The sequence below is a fragment of the Mugil cephalus genome, chromosome 4 (genome assembly GCF_022458985.1).
Source record: "Mugil cephalus isolate CIBA_MC_2020 chromosome 4, CIBA_Mcephalus_1.1, whole genome shotgun sequence".
Classification (NCBI taxonomy): domain Eukaryota; kingdom Metazoa; phylum Chordata; class Actinopteri; order Mugiliformes; family Mugilidae; genus Mugil; species Mugil cephalus.
The window spans coordinates 3753118-3772239 of record NC_061773.1 but is presented as its reverse complement, the minus strand read 5'-3'; the positions used below and the strand labels follow the sequence as shown (position 1 = coordinate 3772239).

The 19122-nt window shown below is 41.4% G+C and overlaps 1 protein-coding gene across 2 annotated transcripts in view; it reads left to right on the top strand.

Annotated features, from left to right (window-relative positions):
• The first annotated feature begins 4015 nt into the window (after positions 1-4015).
• The window catches only part of LOC125006747 (sodium-coupled neutral amino acid transporter 3-like), a 34388-nt gene continuing 19281 nt past the window's right edge, over positions 4016-19122 (top strand). Inside the window, exons 1-2 of one of the 2 annotated variants that reach the window (XM_047583081.1) lie at positions 4016-4677; positions 17760-17990. In XM_047583081.1, coding sequence (XP_047439037.1) covers positions 17869-17990 — 122 coding nt within the window. In that variant the 5' untranslated portion in view covers positions 4016-4677; positions 17760-17868. The remainder of the gene's footprint in view (positions 4678-17759; positions 17991-19122) is intronic. The other variant, XM_047583082.1, reaches the window with a different exon arrangement.

The window sequence follows — 19122 nt, the reverse complement described above, 5'->3', positions numbered from 1 at the left end:
AATGAATTGATCGATGTTATTTACTTCACCTGTCAGTGGTTTTAATGTTGTGGCTGCTTAGTGTATTTTGACAGAGAGCTGTGACAAATTCATTGACTTTCCATGTTTTCCCTGGTAGACACAAATCCGGAAGAACATCTTCTAAAATCTAAATATTTGAAGAAAAAAAAATTCACTACAAACCAGCTTAAATCAAAGAGGTATTTTCAAAGCTTTTTTCCAAGAACGTGCCTCCGTGTTTATTCGCTGACCTTCCTCCCTGTTTGGGCCTCGATGAGCTCCTCCAGACTGTTCCTTCAGGGAATTCCTCCCGCAGAGAGGAATAATGCTCAGGACATCTCTCTGTCCTGCAGAGGGATGTCTCTGTGTGTCTGTGTCTCTGTACTACGGCACAGGCTCTTTGATGGCAAAGGAGAGGATAGGCAGGTGGCCCAGGCATGTGTTTATGTGTGTAGGAGAGGGGACACTTTGTGTTATAGCCTTCTTCTATAAAAACTTTCTCAGATGATTGAAGTCTGCAGAGAATAACAAACAGCACTCCTCTGGTATGACAGATGTCTCCTCTTGATAAATGCTTCTGAAACTCTTTGATTATTCTAGCTCACTGCGTCATTATTCAACATTTACAGTTGCTGCGTGGAATGTGCGCTTTTGTTCTTAACTCATGAACCTTCATTTTGACGAAGTTCAGTGACATCTTCAGTGATCGTCAGCACAGTGATGATCTGGACGTGTAAGGATTCGAAGGTTTCTATGACAACTAAACCAATTCTATCCTGAAGATATTATGGTTGAAGGCTGCTGTAATCCGTAGTGAGTGAGCTGTTCCCAAATTAGACATACCTTTTATGCTCCACTTAAAGTCAAGATGAAATCCTCAAGAGTGCAACGACTGAATGATGTCTGAGCTACTGATCTCACGTATTGACAGATCTGCCTCTAAGGTGACCAAACTAAAAAAACTCTTTTCTTCAGCCATAAGTTACAACATGTTGACTCATTCCTCTGAATGTGAGTTATATGCTAAATGCGGTTTCAATCATGAAATGCGGTTTCTATATTCAATAATAAACTAAAATCAGCTGATATATTAAGAAAACATATTCACACCATTTAATGACTGTAAATTGTTTCTTCCTACTAATTGTTCACTAATTTTATCCACGTAAATAAAGCTGATCAACTGAGCAGGCTTGTCATCTTCCTTGACACTTCCAAAGTGACTCATTCCCGTAGCCCCCAAAGCACCATGTCAAGTGTTGTCAGTGTTAGCGGATGCTCATGCAGCGTGAATCACTGCTGCGCTTCAATAAAACCTCACCAGAAACCAGCTCTCAGGTAATTGCACAACTAGATCATTTTCCCCAGCCCGGCTGGTTGTTGCCCAGCTGGTTATTGCCCGCCGATGACTGGTCCCTCATTGCAGAAATGATCACAATGACTGGCATGTGTTCCCAAAATGATGAATACAAGATTGACCTTAATTGGCTGTGCTTGAAGCATCTTCCAGCAAAAATAATATGAATGGGTTTAGTGGTCTGTGATGAGTTCTTTTCATTGTGTTTCTCCTAATTATAAGCAGGGGCTGTGGAGGGTGGACAGGAGACTCAGATGAAGCTCCAGACCAGACCTGTGTGCGAGACTCCTTGGAAGAGACCTCAGCCCTCTCAGTCTTAACAATGCCAGTTTTATATATGCATACATCTCACAATATACAGGTATATCTATTTTTCTACTAATTCAAAATCCACTCATGTATTTACTCCACTTATCAAAGTAATAAGCGGTTACACTGTTACACATGTTTGCCTGAACCCCCCTAGAAGTAACAGACTTCCATTGTTCTCAGAAAATCCTTTCAAAGCTCTTCTGAAGTCTGTAGGCTTTGTTGATGATGTGTTTATTGCATTTTGCACAAAGATGAAGTTTATTTTTCAGCAACCTTTGACCATTTTTATGTAACAAAATTAACCCAGTGATAAAAAAATAACAAAACCTACATTTCAGTAATCATAATAAACTCACAACAGCCACATGTAAGACTAACTAAAACTTACTTTGGACTTCATGTAAAGTTCCTAACTTTAGATGCCCCAACTTACATCATCTTCAGTTGTTTCATGACGAAACAGGTGTGGTGTCTTGAGTTCACGTGTTCGTGCAATGTTGCCCTAACAACATTTAAAGGGTTTAATCAAGAGCATTTACTGTAAGTCAGAAATAACAGACTTGGTGATGACAATTTCCTGGTCAGAATACTTTTCATTGATCTGTATGGGATGTTCTTTTCATAGAGTACAAGAAGAATTTCTCTGATCATTTTGCATTATTAATATAATCTTGGTGCAGCCCTAACTGACTGAAATACACACCTATTTTATTATTATACTGTAAAAATTATATTGTCTTAAACTGTTCCACGCTTGGTACTATTTCCTTGTATTATACATTTTTTTATATTTAACATTTATGTTTTTAGTGAAGTTAAATGTGTGATTTTTTTGTCATTTGTTTGTTTGAACTAACAGCCCTAGGAAATAATGTATTTACACATCTATTAAAAAAAGTGTGAGTAGGCAGCAGCCTACAGTGCATGATGAGGGCCTTCTGGCTACGATCTCAGTTTACCAAGGTGGAACATAACATCCCTGCCTGGAAACTCACAGGCTATAGGGGAGTGTTTTTCCCTTATCATACAAGTGGTGCTAACAACTTGAATTGCCATTGTGTCTCTTTCAGCTTCTCTGGTTATACTGAAATGTTTCAACTAGTCTATTGATGTGACTCAGCTGCACTTTATGTTTAGTACCACTGTATTTAACAAAGGCTGCCATTCTGAACGGAGGTGGTTAACATGCTAGACACGGACCTTACCTGCTGCTGTTAGGATTTAGCAGAAGTGTTATGGTTAGCTATCACAAAGACCGCCGCATGGTTACGAGAATGGTCGCAGTCATGTTGATGTACATATTTCTATGTTTCTTTCTGTTTTGGGTTTCCTTTTATGCAATTCTCTGCAGAATATTCAGCTACGCCATGTGTCATTTTGACACAGCTCTTTGTCTCAGTACCCTGTGGATCGCCAGTGAATGTTATTTGTGAGCTGAAATGCTCCATGCTATCATACGTCTGGGTTTACAGTTAGCATCCCTGCTCAGTGGTCATCTGATATGTGATACAGAGCTCTGCTACACCCAGTTTCTATGGTTACACCTTGCTGTGCAAAGCTCTTGGCTGCCTGGAAGTCCTCAGGAGTACTAGTAGACATGCATCTTCCTTTAAACTGACATGTCAGTGAGGTAAGGTGAGACTCACTTCATTAAAAGAAGAAAGAACAGGCGGAGTTTACACAGCCGAATGAAAGTGCCGTCCCTCCAGAACCAGCTGCCAGATGTCCTTCACATTTGCCCTCTCTTCCTCATTAGTTGACTTAAATTAGCATACTAACATGTTATTTGTGAATAGGAGTTGCCAGAGGAGGTGCTCTAGAACTGAGGCACACATTAAAGCACATACCATCAAGCACTCTTTGTACCACAGCATACATCTGTTGAGCTCTTCCGGTGACCTCTGAGATGCACAAGCCACGTTCTCAGCATCTCTGGCCCTCTCCTCCACGGGTAGCCATTCCCCACTGGGTCAACCTCAGAGCACATGCTTAGCCCATAAGACCCAGGGGTCAAATGTCCCCTGCTTTCCACAAGGTCAGACTCATTGTGACCGCTTCAAAGGCAACTATTGGGGGCATTTGTTATCCTCAGAACTTACCATACTGTTAAAGCTTAGGGAGGTTTAACGAAATTTTATATTTTCGCAAGGCTGTATATAAAGCGCGTTTGTCTTTGAATGGTGCACAGTGGGACGGTGGAAGCCTTTCTAATTTTACTGCAGGTGCGTGTGTCTCTCTCGGGGAACATGAGCTAGAGGAGAAAGGAAGAGACGGTCCCCGGAGCGGCGTGACATCAAAACGCGCTACTGCCGATGACCTAGAAATGGAGCGTGCGTATAGTCCGTCTTTACGTGCGTAAGCATCAGCGGCGGCGGTGGCGACGGCGGCACATGGCTCAGGCTGCTGTTTACGTTCTTGATTGCGTGTCAGAAGAAAGACACCGCGATTGGATCGCTTTTAATTAAAGGGCTGTCAGAGTCATATTTTTCGGGAGCAATTAAAGGGGACGTCATCGAGTCAACGAGATTCTATACTGTGCGTTTTCTCGTCGCTCTCATCCACTGTCTCTTTGTCTCAATGTGGAACACGACGATTAAAACACGCACCTGAACAAGAGGTAACACCGTGTGACAACACGGTCTGGTATAATATCAATCCAGCCATGGTTATCGTCAGTTAATAAAAGCGATTAAAAAGCTGGGTGGCAGATGAAGAAGGGGGTTCTCGCGTCCCCGTGCGCTCTGGCTTGATATAGCTACCACGCACAGAGCAATAATTTGATTTGACTCGCTGTGCGTGCGGTAGGCGGACCCCGAACACTCTTCACATCCCACTTTTGAGAAGATTACAATTTACCGAGAAACACATGACATTCAGCTGGCTCGGAGGTAGTGGGACAGAGGGAGGACGACGCGCCACGGGGACGAGGCAGAGCCGAGCAGTGAGCGGAGGCAGCAGGATCCGTGTGGAGATATTTGGAGTTGGAAGAGGACTGTGGTACTACTCCGGTAAGACGCCGTAGCTATGTTTTAACCTCGACACGTCGCCCGTATAATGCAATGAACTCAACAAGCACGTTTTCCTTTTCGAAATGCACTGCGGTGACCTAAATATTCGGGTTCTTTCAATGAAAACATAACGACGCGCTTTGTATGTGCAGCATCAAGCGTGTAACCCTGACACAATGGGGATCTATGCAAAAGTCGACACAACGTTGCAAGGATGCTGCACCCTTAGGTGTTCAGTAAAGAGAGGTGATATTACAAGGGTGATCTTCAAGTGTAGCCTGGTGCTGAGGTTCAGTGCCCCCCTTATTTGGACCGCACAGACGCCTTCTCTAAGCACTTTCTCTCTTACGGCTTATCTGCAGATTTACATCAGTTATTGGAACAAATGTTTACCCAAGAGAAACATCTGGTCAGTTATCTCAGTGTCATCTCCTCCTCCTTATTGACAGCAAACTTGAGCTCTTGAGAGCTCTCATATATATTCTGATATACATCTTTATGCCTGTGTGAAGTGCTGCTTCTTATTGCCATTTTCCTTAATCACTTTTCTATTTTTAATGATTGTGTGACACTGGATTAAGATTTTAATTTGTGATGTTTTTTTTTGTCGTTGTTGTTTTTAATGATTTGATGCATTCAGTAACCTATTTGCCACCATGTTTGGCTTTTCATTCTCACAATTTAATTCTGCCATTCGTATTATTATTTTTTATTTACTTATTTCTAAACCAAGTCTGGCACCACATCCACAGCTGGCTCACACCACTGCACATTGTGGCTACAGGTGCCATCTGGTCTTGGTGGTGGTGATGAACATATTCATGCTTCTGGTCGGTTGCCAAGTCTAACTCTGGATGGGAGAAGACGGCATATGGCACATCACATACAGACATGTGCTGTGTATAGGAGGAAATGTTTAATGCAGCACTTAAAGGTGCTGATTATTTATTTATTTATTTTTTTTAACATCCACACAGCTTAGAGTACACCAGGCGTAAAATGAAATGCAAATGTAATTGTAGATTAGGTGCAACTAATCCTGCTGACTTCACGGAACTCTTAGCAGGTGCAGGCTTTCTGTAGTCACCTGCGGTGTGAAAAGTCTCCAGTCATTCTCTCTTGCTTGATAAGTCACTTGAAGGACTTGTTTGCAGCAGGGGAGACTGTAACTGCTGCATCTGACAGGCTGGAGCAGACAGGAGCTCACGTCTTGCCTGCCTGGGCTGTGCTGCTACAACTGACCGACTCCTCTGTGTGGCCCAGTTTTCAATCCTATCCCAGAATGAAATCACAGTCTGACCTCTCCTGACACTGTGTGTGCTGGGCTTTTAATCTGCTGTGTGATTACAGCTTTCTGTTTCTGTGATTCATATGGCGCTTGTGTATGTATGTGTGGCCATGTACATGGATACATGCACAGTGCTGATTACTGGGGTAGAGACAGATGCCATTGCTTATTAGATCGATTATAAAATGTAAAGCATCAAGTCACAGCTCATTTCAGTCCTACACCTATCACCAAAATAGCTATAAATTTTCAATATTCCTCTACAGACGGTTTTCTGTAGAGGAATATTGTCAGTTTCTGTCAGTTTCTGTTTGGTGCTGGATGCTAATTTTCAGTGACTCTGTCTCTTCTGCCCTCAGTATTGCAGTAGACGTCGACTCAAGGATTCGCTTAAAGTTCTCATTTAATTCGATCAAAGCTCCACGTCCACGAGAGATGCTGCATTCTGATCCTGCGGCGGTATTGTTTTACCTCTGCACGAATGAAAAGAAAACATGAAGGGATTTCTCAGCCTTAGAGTACAATGTAACTCCCTGCGAGGAGAAAGGAACTCCCATGCTGGGACTTTGTCTACAGTATTAAAAACTATGGAAGGGCTTGAGCCGCTGTCTGGACTGTAGGTTTTGCACGGATTAGATTTTGCTCTCAAAAAGAAGTAAAATTAATTTAACCCTTTCATTTCTACAGGCACAAAAAAAAAAAAACACTGTTGCATTTACATGGTCGGCATCATGTTTTGTTGGATTATCTACTTTCTGCTTATTAAATCTTAATCACGTTATGTCCTGGAACTGTAGCACTAATACATCTAGTCAGTGGAAACTGGTGAAGAACACCACTGGGTAAACCACCAGTTTGAACGTATTGCTAGTTTCAGTCATGATCTGTACAGAGGTGTCGCCACCAGCTGTATCGCAGCTTTATGAAATTTCATAGATGGTACAGCTTGCATAAGGTCACACCACTTATGATAAATGCCAGCCTGCTGGGTCGATGAGCTCTAACGTAAGGGGAAATTATTATACCCTCAATACAGGGCTGTCTTGCAGTAGATTGAGAAGAGTCTCATGAGGACAGCTGCCTGTTTAATTGAAACGAATTACTGAAATTCATACCCTGCACTAAACAGGCGCGACCGCGTGTATAATATTATCCGTATTATTGGTTGACATCCCCCAGTAGTAGCTGAAAATAGGTGTTATGCAAGTGTGTTTAATTAGAAAAAGCTTTTGTGCGATAGGATTTTGCCAGAGGATAGAGGAATTTGCCACTACCAGGGGGTAGAATATAGGCCCTGGTAGACTTTGATTGAATTACCAGACTGAAGAATATCTCTCTTCATTAGTCCAGTTTAGAAACCCCAGAGTCTGAAGACATTTACCCAAGCTTCAGCTTAAACCCTCTTTTCACTCATTATCCATCCCTGACTATTGTACTCGGACCATTTCGTAGTTCAATGAGATTTGATTGTTAAGCTTTACATTGATCTGCTTACATCGGGTGCCTGCTGTGCTCTCTGTCAGTGGATTGGGACTTGGACTTCTATAGTGCTGTGGCATGTGACAAAGTCAGGAGTACAATCTCCAGCGTGTTGGCCACACTCTGCGTGAGTTGCGCTTCCAGCTGAATGAATGCCTTCGTCCCCATGATGCAGTCCATTTCCATCGCCCATGTGATGCGGAGGAATCAGGAGAGAGACGGGCTGCAGATGCTGACTTTGTTTTGGGGGCCACATGATGGAGAGAACACAGAGCTGGTATTGAAGAGTGTGGTGGTGACGAGGAAGGTGTGGATGGAAGCCCAGTTTCTGTACTCGTCTTCCAACTGTACAGTTTCCTTGTGGATGCAGTGTCCTTGGCTTTGCTATTACTGTCCTCAGTGTTCAGTCCCTACACAGTCCGCTTTCAGAGCCATAGTGCAACTTTAACATGGGTGACTACCTGGAAACAGCAAAGAATCACCTACTGTGTCCTAGATCCTTTTTTTATTAGTCTTTTAAATGAGTTTGATAGTCAGTTAATAAACAAAATAAGTTTTAATAAAAAATAGTCACGGTTGATATAAAATATGCTGTTTTTCTGACATATTTTTGCACCTATATAACAGCTTATTAAAAAAAACTTGTCCCAGTTTTAAATGAAATGTAACAGCAGAGCTAAACGTTTCCATATCTAAGGCGGTGGTTTTGTAATACCAATGAACTGTACTGTGTTGCACCGACACCTTTCTATTATTTTGACAACCTGATTTTAATCCGTGGCCTAGGCTAAATAACAGAAACACTTTATGTGTTTAATTGAAGTTTAGTGCAGCCATGAAAGGAGACGTAGTGCAACACTGTCAGTAGAATGCATTTGTTTTCAGTAGTGTACAAAAGGACCTGACAAGTGAGTGCAGACCAATGAAGGTGTTTCTGTATCACAAGACAAAGAAAAATTCAGTTTAAAAAGCTTTTTTAAATTCAGGTCATGATTTTGAAATGTATTCCCCAGTTGGCAGTGTTAATATTTTTCCACTTGTCCATTACATTTCTTGATAATGCTTGAAAAAATAAATAAATAAATTTAAAATTAAAATATTATCTTGTGCATGGTTTGTATAAAGGAAATTCAAAAATCTGACACTGGTATGTGAAGGCGCAAGTTGCAAAGTTTTACATGACAGGTTTTTGATAGAGTCAATAAAAAAGTGGCAGAAATACAGATACACACTTATACACGGGTGCTATGATATATATTTATTTTATCTTAATATCTACCTTTCCAAAGTGTATTTGCAAAATTACTTTCTCTGTGACGTTTCTTCCTTCTTCATTCTCTATGGACACTGTTGCCCATAAAGTTGTATTAGCATATTTCTTTACCCCTTCTCATGAAATGATTGACAATGTGATTTGAAATAGGAATAAAAAAAAAAGAAATGTCTGAAAACAAAATTATTCCAACTTCAATTGCAAAAAAAAAGTATATTAAATATAACACATTTTTTATGTGATCTGGTCAGAGGAACGGTAATGCTGGTATTCAAATGAATGTAAGTAAGCAATCTACCTGTATTTATAACAACATTCCTGGCTCAGACTTTCCACTGTAACTCCATGATTCCCCTGTAAAAAGTGTGTGTGCAAATGATGTGTGGGACAATGCCGCTTACACATTGTTCATTTGCCATGTTGGCAGTTAAAGCAGCCCAGCACGTAGTTACTGTGTACTGCACAGAAATGATGCAAGTAGCATGTGAGCCACTGATGCTGAGATCACATCCGTATAAAATGAAAATTTTGCTCTCCAGCTCAGAATGTTGTTGAAACAGATGTGAGGTTGTTCCAAATCTCATTAACACGTCAAACATTTGAAGAACCCCTAGAGCATCGTGGCGCTAACAATCTTCACTGAAGGAAGGCCCAGGCTCCGCACTGTTAGGTATGAAACCTGACATATTTATTCTTTTAGTCTTACATCTCACCACTCCTGTCCTATTTTTATTTTACTTTAATGGGCCCTGTTATACTCCAGAGTGTATATAAAGATGGACAACCTTACAGCTCCCCTTAAGTGAGGTGAAAATAACTTGGAAATGGGTGTTTCCATCTTGTGTTTGCAACAACTGGTGGCCCATTCGAGGTCCCACCTCTCTACACGCGCTTTTCATTATTATGATGTGCAATATTATATATAATATATATTATAATATGCTGCAATATTTTGTGTTTTGCCTTGTTGTGCATGTTTATATACAGTCTATGCCTAAAATCCATCCCTATGTTCAACAACAGTCCTGTCTACGTTGTTTTAATGCTTGCTGAGCTTCTATGTGTGGTTATGCTGCTGTTACGCTGCCTCTTCGTGTCTGCGGGGTGTCTAGTGTTTAAGTTGAGCCAGAGTGACAGGAAGTGCAATTCTATAAATAAATCTAATTTTCAGTGAGTCACCAGCCTGGTGCTCCCTACGTAGGCAAATCACAAGACGCCAAAGACAATTCACGCTTCCACATGCATCACTTTTTCCTGGGCCCAACCTAATCTTGTGGTGAGGACATCCATCGCCCCTTCCGTGTGCAGCACGCCAGTCAGGCATGGAGGCAAAATAGCAGACGTAGGGTCACTTATCATGGAGAAAATGCACAAATTTGAGTCAATGACAAGAATTCTTGGCCAATGGTTTATAGTGGATGAAATAATAAAAAAAATTGTTTATGTTTCAAACATTTGCTGTATATAAATGACCCGCCACACTTCCTCCAGACTCACTCACATTTTAGTTTAATTAACTTAACTGTGCTCTGTTCTACATCCACCAGTTACAAAGAAATGTTGGATTATATACTATGCTTTAATTTATTATTTATTTTATTTTTTTCCCTACTCTCATGGTCTTAAGGGTTGGCATAGCAACTTGTTGTTATCAGGATGTCACATATTGTTTCTACAGCCTCAAATAGCTCAAACAAAACTTATCAGAAAAATAGACACTTGAGTATACATCAGAATTATATTGACTACCCACAATGACAGGAACCATCTCTGAAAAAAAAAATGATTTGACTTGAATTTTAGTTTGGTCCAAGTCCCATCTACTAACATGGAGGCGGTGGAACTTATGACCTGTACCGCAGCCAGCCACCAGGGGGAGCTCACTTTTGAGAAGCTGTTATCCGTCTTTACACGGTCTATGGGTTCAACCTTTAGCAGAGTGTCATTCACAATCAGGTGTGAACTGAACATGACCAGTGCCACGATGTGGGTCCTCCTCTCTGTTTGATCAACTTTTTTAATATAACAGCATTTCAACATCTGAGCAACCCAGTCTGAATTCACAGGAAAAAATAAGCCATGCTTCAGTCCAAGAACATTTCTAAATGTAATATTTCACGGAACCTATCACTTCATTTTATGTTTATGTCGCATGATTCGGACACGATTCTGTACACAACGCCAACGTTCACTTGCACAGAAATGTTAAATACAGAATCATCGGTGGAGATTAGAAGGAGAATTATTGCAGTCTATTTTTTCTTGCTTTGAACATACAGAACAATCACGTCTGCAACACACGCTGTGAGATAATATCCTCCTCCTCATGGTGAATATTTAAACACACTGCCAAGCTGAGACTACATCCTGTATGGTATTACAGCCTCTGACGTATGTATCTCACAGCAGCTTATAGGAATCCTGGAGATGAGGAGCATTTCTGAAGCTGCCATACAAATCTCTTAGCCAGAAGTTAATCTCCTATTCTCCCTGCTGGCTAATCACAGTGGTACTTCATGGCCTGCAGCAGTGAAGGAGAGGGAGAGGGAGGGAGAGAGAGATGCCAGGAGAATTTGTCAGGAAACGGAAACAGGGGGTACACAGTCCCACGGGGAAAGTGGTGTCTAATGAGCGGCCTGAAGACAGTTATGGGAGCATTGTTGTCACGTGTTACATGTTATGAACATTTACTTCTTTTCGAGAATAAGCAGCAACAAAAGTTTCAATGCTTGCCTCAAAATCACAAGACTCTTAATCTGTAATACACAGAACTATAGACAGTATAAAGATGGAGGGCAAAATAGCTCCTCAAAAGTGAAGCCAAAGCAAGTAGAACTCCCCCTAGTGACTGGCTACAGTATTATTTTCCGCCTCCTCCATGTCAGTGAATGAGACACAGCCGAACTAAGTTATTTTCAATGATAATTTCAGCCATTTGATATAATACTGATGTATACTCAAGTAAGTTTTGTTTGTGATGTTGATGTGACGTCATGGATAACTGCAAGTTGCCATGCCAACCGATATGTGAGGTGGTCTCGCTGGACTGTGAGAGTTAGAAAACAAATATTCATAAAGTACGGCGTATAATCCAACATTTCTTTGTAACTAGTGGAGGTAGAGCACAGCGTAATATTAGTTATGATGTCATCCATTTCTTCAAAATAGTGCCAGTTTGCTATTGCAAGGAAATGGAAACACGTCCATATTTACATAGAGTCTACGTGAACAACATAAATCTTACTCTTCTTATTAAAATAGAGTAACATAGAAGCTCTGCTGCCTTACAAAGGCAGAGTCCAGTAACTAAAGAAGCAGCGTGTAAGAATGGTTTTCAGAAAAGTTTTCAGGTCAAAAAGTAAAACTGACGGAAAGGTTGTGATATTTTCATTTTATGTCTTATTAGGATGATTGTTAAACAACCAGGTCAACCTACATGTCCAGACATTTCACCAACAATATTCTCTCAGTTTATGTATCTATTTGAACCAAGAGAGTTAAGAGTGGATGTTTGACACCAAAATTTTTTATTTTCAGATAAGGGACAGAGACAGCAGTTTGAAATTTGGTGTTGATATGCTATTAATCCCAGTATTGTATTTGCTCTTTAATGAGAGGCACAGAGGAAGCAGGCTGCCCTGAATCTGAACATGAAGGGACACGTAACTTAGTGCAGAATCACCTAGCTAAGAGTTGGTGGTAAACCCCACTACCTGACCATGAGGGTGCTGTGTTCAATAAATGTCAAAGCATAGAGTGGTATCTTGTTGAACCATGTGTTAACACAGCTGCAGATGTAGAGGATATGGAGAATGACTCTTGACTCTTGCAGCTATAATATTGTATAATGTAATTAGTAAAGTAAATAAAATTGATGTTTTCCTATGTAAGTTAACATCTACATGTATAGGTGGATGTACTTAGAAACCTACAAAAAAAAAAAAAAAAACTCACCTCGTTCTCTTCCAGTGTGCCGAAATAGCTCATTAGAGAAAGCGTTAGACTGAAGGTCTGAAGGTCCTTGGTTTGATCCCAGGTTTCCCGGGTTTCGGCATTGAATGTGAGCTGTGAATACTTTTAGGAACCCTTCAGTAACCTAGGAACAACTAAGGTTTACTTTATTTTGCATTACGGTTATGCTGCATTGGTTGCAAGGGGCTATGTTGGAGATGAATATTTTACACCTGGCTGTCCAGCAAATTTCTTCTGAAAAAAATGGCATAGGTTGTAGACATTTGAGAGTTTGAGTAGTCATGTATCAACACCTTTGTGAGTGGCCATTCATTTCCTCACCTTACACAATGTCACTTGATGCAACAGAGGTGACATATCACACACAGAGACCATCTGCCCTCTTGACCCTGTATCTCCTGGTTGCCTTCTCCAATTGATCTTTGAGTCCCTGAAGAAGATCTCCAGCGCACCTTTGTCCACGTGATGAGCAAAAGGTTCATGTATTTCCAGGAGAAGGAGTTCATTTAAGTTGGCATCACAGAGGAATTTGAGCTAATGCACCATTATCTGCTGTTTGCTCTCAGCAGTTCAGTTCCTGGAGGCCCCCAGCCCCCTGTATGCGCTTGCTGGCTAATGCAGCCTCGGTTTCTCTTTGCTTTATTGTTCCCTTCTCCGTCCACTACATTAAATAAATACCCTGACAGTCAATCCAAGTCAGCCAATACAGTAAAAGTATTCTCATCCACAACATCCTCTGCACTCATTTCAAAAGATGCCACTTTTACTACTTGAAACAATATTACTTTGAAATATGAGCAAGCAGCAGACATTTAGCGACATCTAGCCCAAACTGCTTGTAGCTCCACCAAGGCCCAGTGATGTCACTGGTCCTAGGAAGGAAAGCTGAATTTGTAGCTAAGTCCCAGGGACACGGAGAACATGAAAAAAATAATAAAAGCTGTTGTTGTTCACACCGTATCAGTAATATTTTAAAAAGCAAAATTCATTCTAAAACATCCAGTGTATTTTTACTATATTCTCTGAAACAAACGATATTTGGCTTTACATTCCATCATTGGTTCAATTGTTGAATGCCAAAAGTTGTTTATTAACAAAAGCTCGTTTTTGTAAGTCTACAAATGTGATAAAGATGCGGTGGCATCTCTTCAGGCATCTCTTGTGCCATTCTGTCATTCATTCAACAGCTGCATGATGTTTTCTCAAAATTGCACTGCATTTGTCTTACGTCTATCATGTATATGTTCACCCATGTGTGAAGGACCAGAATACAGACAGATGGTAGTTGGGCAAATTCATTGAGTGTTCACAGCTTATTTCAGACAGCTGCTGCATTCGGGAGCACATGCAGATGCACTTAAACACAGCTTGGTGTGTGACATGACGTGGGGTTAGAGCCGAGGCTATTCACTCCTCTGCAGCTATTTTTAAACGGGAGCAGGAGTGACCTGAGCAGTTTGATCCTGTTTTCCTGCTTCAGCGAGATGGGGCATAATCTCATCTGCTCTATCAACCTGATTGTCAGAGGTCTAAAATCTGAACTCACTGTTTTATAACAAAATATGCGCTGACGGACTTATTAACTGCTCATTAGTGAAACACCGGCCGTGTGTAATCTGTTAATCTCATCTCATCTCTCAGTTTTGGCAGCTACTGTACTATAAAACATGCTCTATTGAGTGAGATGCCTTTTTCTTTTCTTTTTTCAAAATTGCTGTAGTGAATTCATATGTGTCCTGCATGCTGATACTGTAGATCATTTTAAGGAGAATTCATCATTCACCATAACATTTTAGCTGCTACTGCTGCATCAGTGGACCTAAAAAAACAATCACATGCTCTTCAACCGATTAAGTGTCTCTGAAAATTACACTTGGGACTCAATTAAGAAAGCTTATGCAGCCACAGGCCTATTACAGTGTCATCAAGTAGTGGCAGAATCGGCAGTATTACGGCGTGAGATTATTCATTACATAAACTGCCCCCACACAAACATGAAGCTTCCCTTTTAATTACTACATTCACTGAATGATCGGATGCACACACTCACGGCAGTATGTGCGGATGAAACAGCGTGGACAGCGCTGTTTGCTTCAGGTATTGGTTCAGGAATAACAATCAGTGAAACAACCCGGCTCCGTTTCCCTCCAGAGGGATGACGTCTCTCAGCAGGGCTGCTGACGTCAGAGCCGGGGAACCGAGGCGCATGCACTCGCTGTGTGTTGGCAAACGGAAGCGATGTTTTGAATCAGGACTTGAATAAACATAGTCTCGGCTGTTGCTGTGAAAAGACTCATTTACTCCCACCAAGAGCATCACAATGTGGCATTAACTCTTACATAGGATGCGGAAGTTTGGATGTAGCAATGAGGAAAGGCTGGATCTCCAAAGATACTTGTTATTTTTTTTCCCCATCTGGTCCTTGGTTTGTCTAGTTGTATTCCATGTTCTGTCTCTTAATTTATCAGTGTAATGTATTAAAGCGTTATTATATTGTGCTTACATTTTTAGTAGCTGTTGTTCTAATATTTTCAGTTTTTTTTTTATTGTTATTTTATGTGCATGACAGGGTTCCACCATCTACATATGCTCATGCAGACAGATGTACACGTGTTTGAACATGACATAGTGTCTACACAGCACAAAGCGTTTCATTGCATACATACAAGGCTTCCTCTGTTTCACAGGACAAACGTCTTTAGGGCCTAAACTCAGTTGTTTCTAAATTTTCTTGATTTCTTGAACTATTTCTAACTATATTCTGTTTGTTGTGGCTGTTGTGATTCATGGCAACACATATGGTCTGAATTAGTTTGATGAATGTGGTTATTTCCATGTTCTAGTTTGACAATAATTGTGCATCTAATGGTTTTATATTGGATACCGTCTCCGTGATGGTAATTGCTGCAATCAAACCTTGTGCCACCACAACATTCCTGCAGTCTGTGTCGCCTTCATTCGCCTCAAACTTGAAAGACTGCGGAACAACCCTCCTAAAAATAAGCCATTCTGTCTGAATGGGTGTGTTTTCACTCCTCTATTTTCAAGGATGTCATGTATTTCCTTTGCTATTGACCATAATGATTGTGGAAGACACAACTCAGGCCAATCAACTCTGCTCCTTCATGCTCCACTGCGTCAGGCCATTGAGGAGGAACCCTTGTAACTGGACAGCCCATCGTCCATTCTCTGTGAATGGCTCCCCCAACCTCTTCGTGATTTGTGAACTATCTGAGTGGCAATGTGGCTATGTGCAGTGATTTGTCCCGTGAGAGTAGAACTGCCTCTGCCATTGCTACCGTCAGCAACTCTGCTACAACCACGCATGAATACAGCACACTGGCATTTGTTGGATTGAAGGTGGCGTCTTTTCAATTAAAGCCCAGTGAAATACCTTTTCAGCCTCTCGAGTGGCCTGGCGAACTACAGCCAAGGGGGCCCCGGCAGTATAATGATGCCTGGCACAATAGTACCACTGTTATCCAACCCGTTCCCAGGAAACCGCACAACATGTGCCATTGTGCACAGTGCTTTGCTGCCCAACCACGTTGCCTGGCTTTAGCCAGAGACACCGAGAAGCCTGGCTGTGCAGTGAAGCTCACAGCAATGTGGTTGGTAGGACAGGTTGAGGACTACTAGGTGAAACCTACGGCTTTTTCACCTCACACAATATTTGATGTGCTTCAATATTTCTACAGAAAGCTACATTTAAAAGAGCAGGCTGCGAAGTGGAAGAGGCCCGAGGGAACAAAGACAGCTGAGTGGTTGCCAGGAATGGTAGGACAGAAGTCCCTGAGCATTGTGGCTGTGTTGAACTCTCCTCAATGAAAGAGGAAACCAAGAAAAAAAAGTGACAAGCAGAAAAATGGAGGCACAAAGACAGTTAGAACTGGTTAGTAGCTGGTCCTGACTGGTTCTTCTCTTTATATCTCAATGCGCGGGTCTCAACCATTTGTGTGCTCCTTTATTATGGCCCCCAACGTGGCCGCCATTATAGCCTCCATCGCTGCTTGTGTGGCGATGCAAAGGAGATCATTCAGGGCCAGCCAGATAGGGGGCTTTAGTCAACAGCATCCAGGAGATACATGTCACCGGGGCCTTTCTGGGCCCCACAAGCCAGCTGGTCAACTAAGACAACACAACAGGATACCCAGGAAATAGAGGCCTGACTCAAAGCCCAGTGGGTCATGGCTAACTTAAAGCTCTGTTTAGTCTGTGGACCTGTCAGTTGATGTATTATTCATGAGTTCTGCCAAAACCTCTACTCACTGACAGCTCTATATATTGAGGGAGTTGCTGTGTTTTTGCTGTAGGCTACGGGAACAAAAAATCCAGTGGGCTTAATAAATAGTTTATTTAAAAACTTTAATAATCTATTAAACTTTGTTCTCATCTGTCAGTATTCATAGAAAAGGATATCAAGTTCAGTCAAAGGAAGACCCATTTACAGAACCATTTGCCCCTAGGGCGGCCTCCTTTGTTTCCCATGCGTTTGGATTTGTTGGAAACTTGGAAGCATTTCTTGAACCATTGCACCAGTCTGGCAGTTGGCAATCTGGCCATAACTATTCTCGAGCAGGTTCAGTAACACATTCCTTTTAACATGTTGATGTACACTGATCAAGCATAACATTATGACCACCTTCCTAATATTGTGTAGGTCTCCCTTGTGCATCCAAAATAGATCCCACAGATGATTTTTTTGAGTTGTTCCTTAAGTATTGTGTGTGTGTGTTTGTGTCAGGCTGCGTCCTGCTGGGGATGGCTGCTGCCATAAATTCATTGCTATGGGGGTGGGGGTGTCCGGTCTGGTCTAGGTCTAAATACACGTTTAAAGGCAGATAGAGTCTTATTAGGTTGTATTTTGTTAAACCCCAAACAGACATATTAAGTGGATATTGCACACTATTCATTTACCTGGAAGTTCAAACCATCTAAACTGGACTAGAATGATCATGATCAATGTTCATTGTACACATGTGTCATCACTAAATGAGCCATGAATTGACTATGGTGTATTGTATGTCCTATAGGGATGGGATGCCAATTGTGTGTATTTCTTTCCCACAGGTCCCAAGAGGGAAGTAAAAGCATCGGTCTCGGAGCATCTATCGAACCTTCGCACAGCCTCATACGTCAACACATTTCAGCAAAGGCGTTGTTATTAAGCTGAGCAGATATGAGCGAGGACACACCAGCCGAGACTATGGAGGTGAACGCTATTCCTAATGGGAAAGGCCACGAGCCTGGGGAAGAGATCTCAGCGTCGGCCAAAACACCCTCAGCAGAGGACGGTGAAAAGTGAGTAATAGTTTCATTTACAGTTCGCACAAGAAACAAATTGTTCCAGTTCCTTTAGAGGTTGCTTTTACAAATAATGACTTCTGCTGGGCACATGAACACGGTTTATATGGTATTATTTATTGATTAACAGTGTCTTGGAACCTCAGATCCTCAGTGAGGCACCTCTTTTGACATTTCCATGTAATCCCTTACTGACACTGGGGGATATATGTTTAAAGTAATACCGATCACACGCCTCCCTGATAGCTGTGTGGAGAATGAAAACCTAAAGCTCCTAAATCAATATGTCTCTTTAAAAAAACGTAATGTAAATTGTATGAATAGCCCTGTGATGGACTGGAGACATGTCCAAAGTGTAGCCCGCCTCTCACCCAATGACAGCTGGGATAGGATCCCCGCGACCATCTAGAGGACATGAACTCGTACGAATCTTATGTTTGAGACAGAGACTGGAGTTTTACATTCTTTTTTTTTCCTTCTTCTTTTGTTTATGTTTTTTGTGTTCAAAATGACCTATCTTGAATCTTAACTTGATAGTTGGATTGAATTACTCATCTCTTTAGAGTTCTGAAGTAAGGCTAATATGGCTGGTTGAAGAGACATTCAAAACACATGAAAGGTGTCATTTTAGTTGTTTTCCATTGCTCTTGTTGTCCATGCAAAAGATAAACCTGAAATTTCAATTCTCAATAAGTCTAAAAAAATGATAAAAATGAAAGTACTTTGGAAAGACACAAGCGGCTAGTCACAAAAAAAGGCCAATCAAGGCTAATTAAGGTGATTTGATTTGATCTCGTAACCTTCCACTTAATAGAGGCCTTGCTTCCTAATGTATCACATCACATGCATGTGCAATTTTTCGTGGGCATGTTTCTCCACCAACTGAAAGGTTGTCTCCATTAACATCAAGGCACCTGACCTTCACCTTACACAATGCAATAAGCTGCATTTGGTTGGGATACAGTAATACAGTCTCAGGGTTCACTGAAAAGTCTCAATGCTCACAACATACTAGGTGCAGATCATTTTGTGTCCCCTGCTACTTGAGGTGACACTGTAGACTAGCAATTACAGTGACTGCCTCATAACTGAAGTGTATTTTGAAGTGCCTCTGAGCAACCTACCTAGC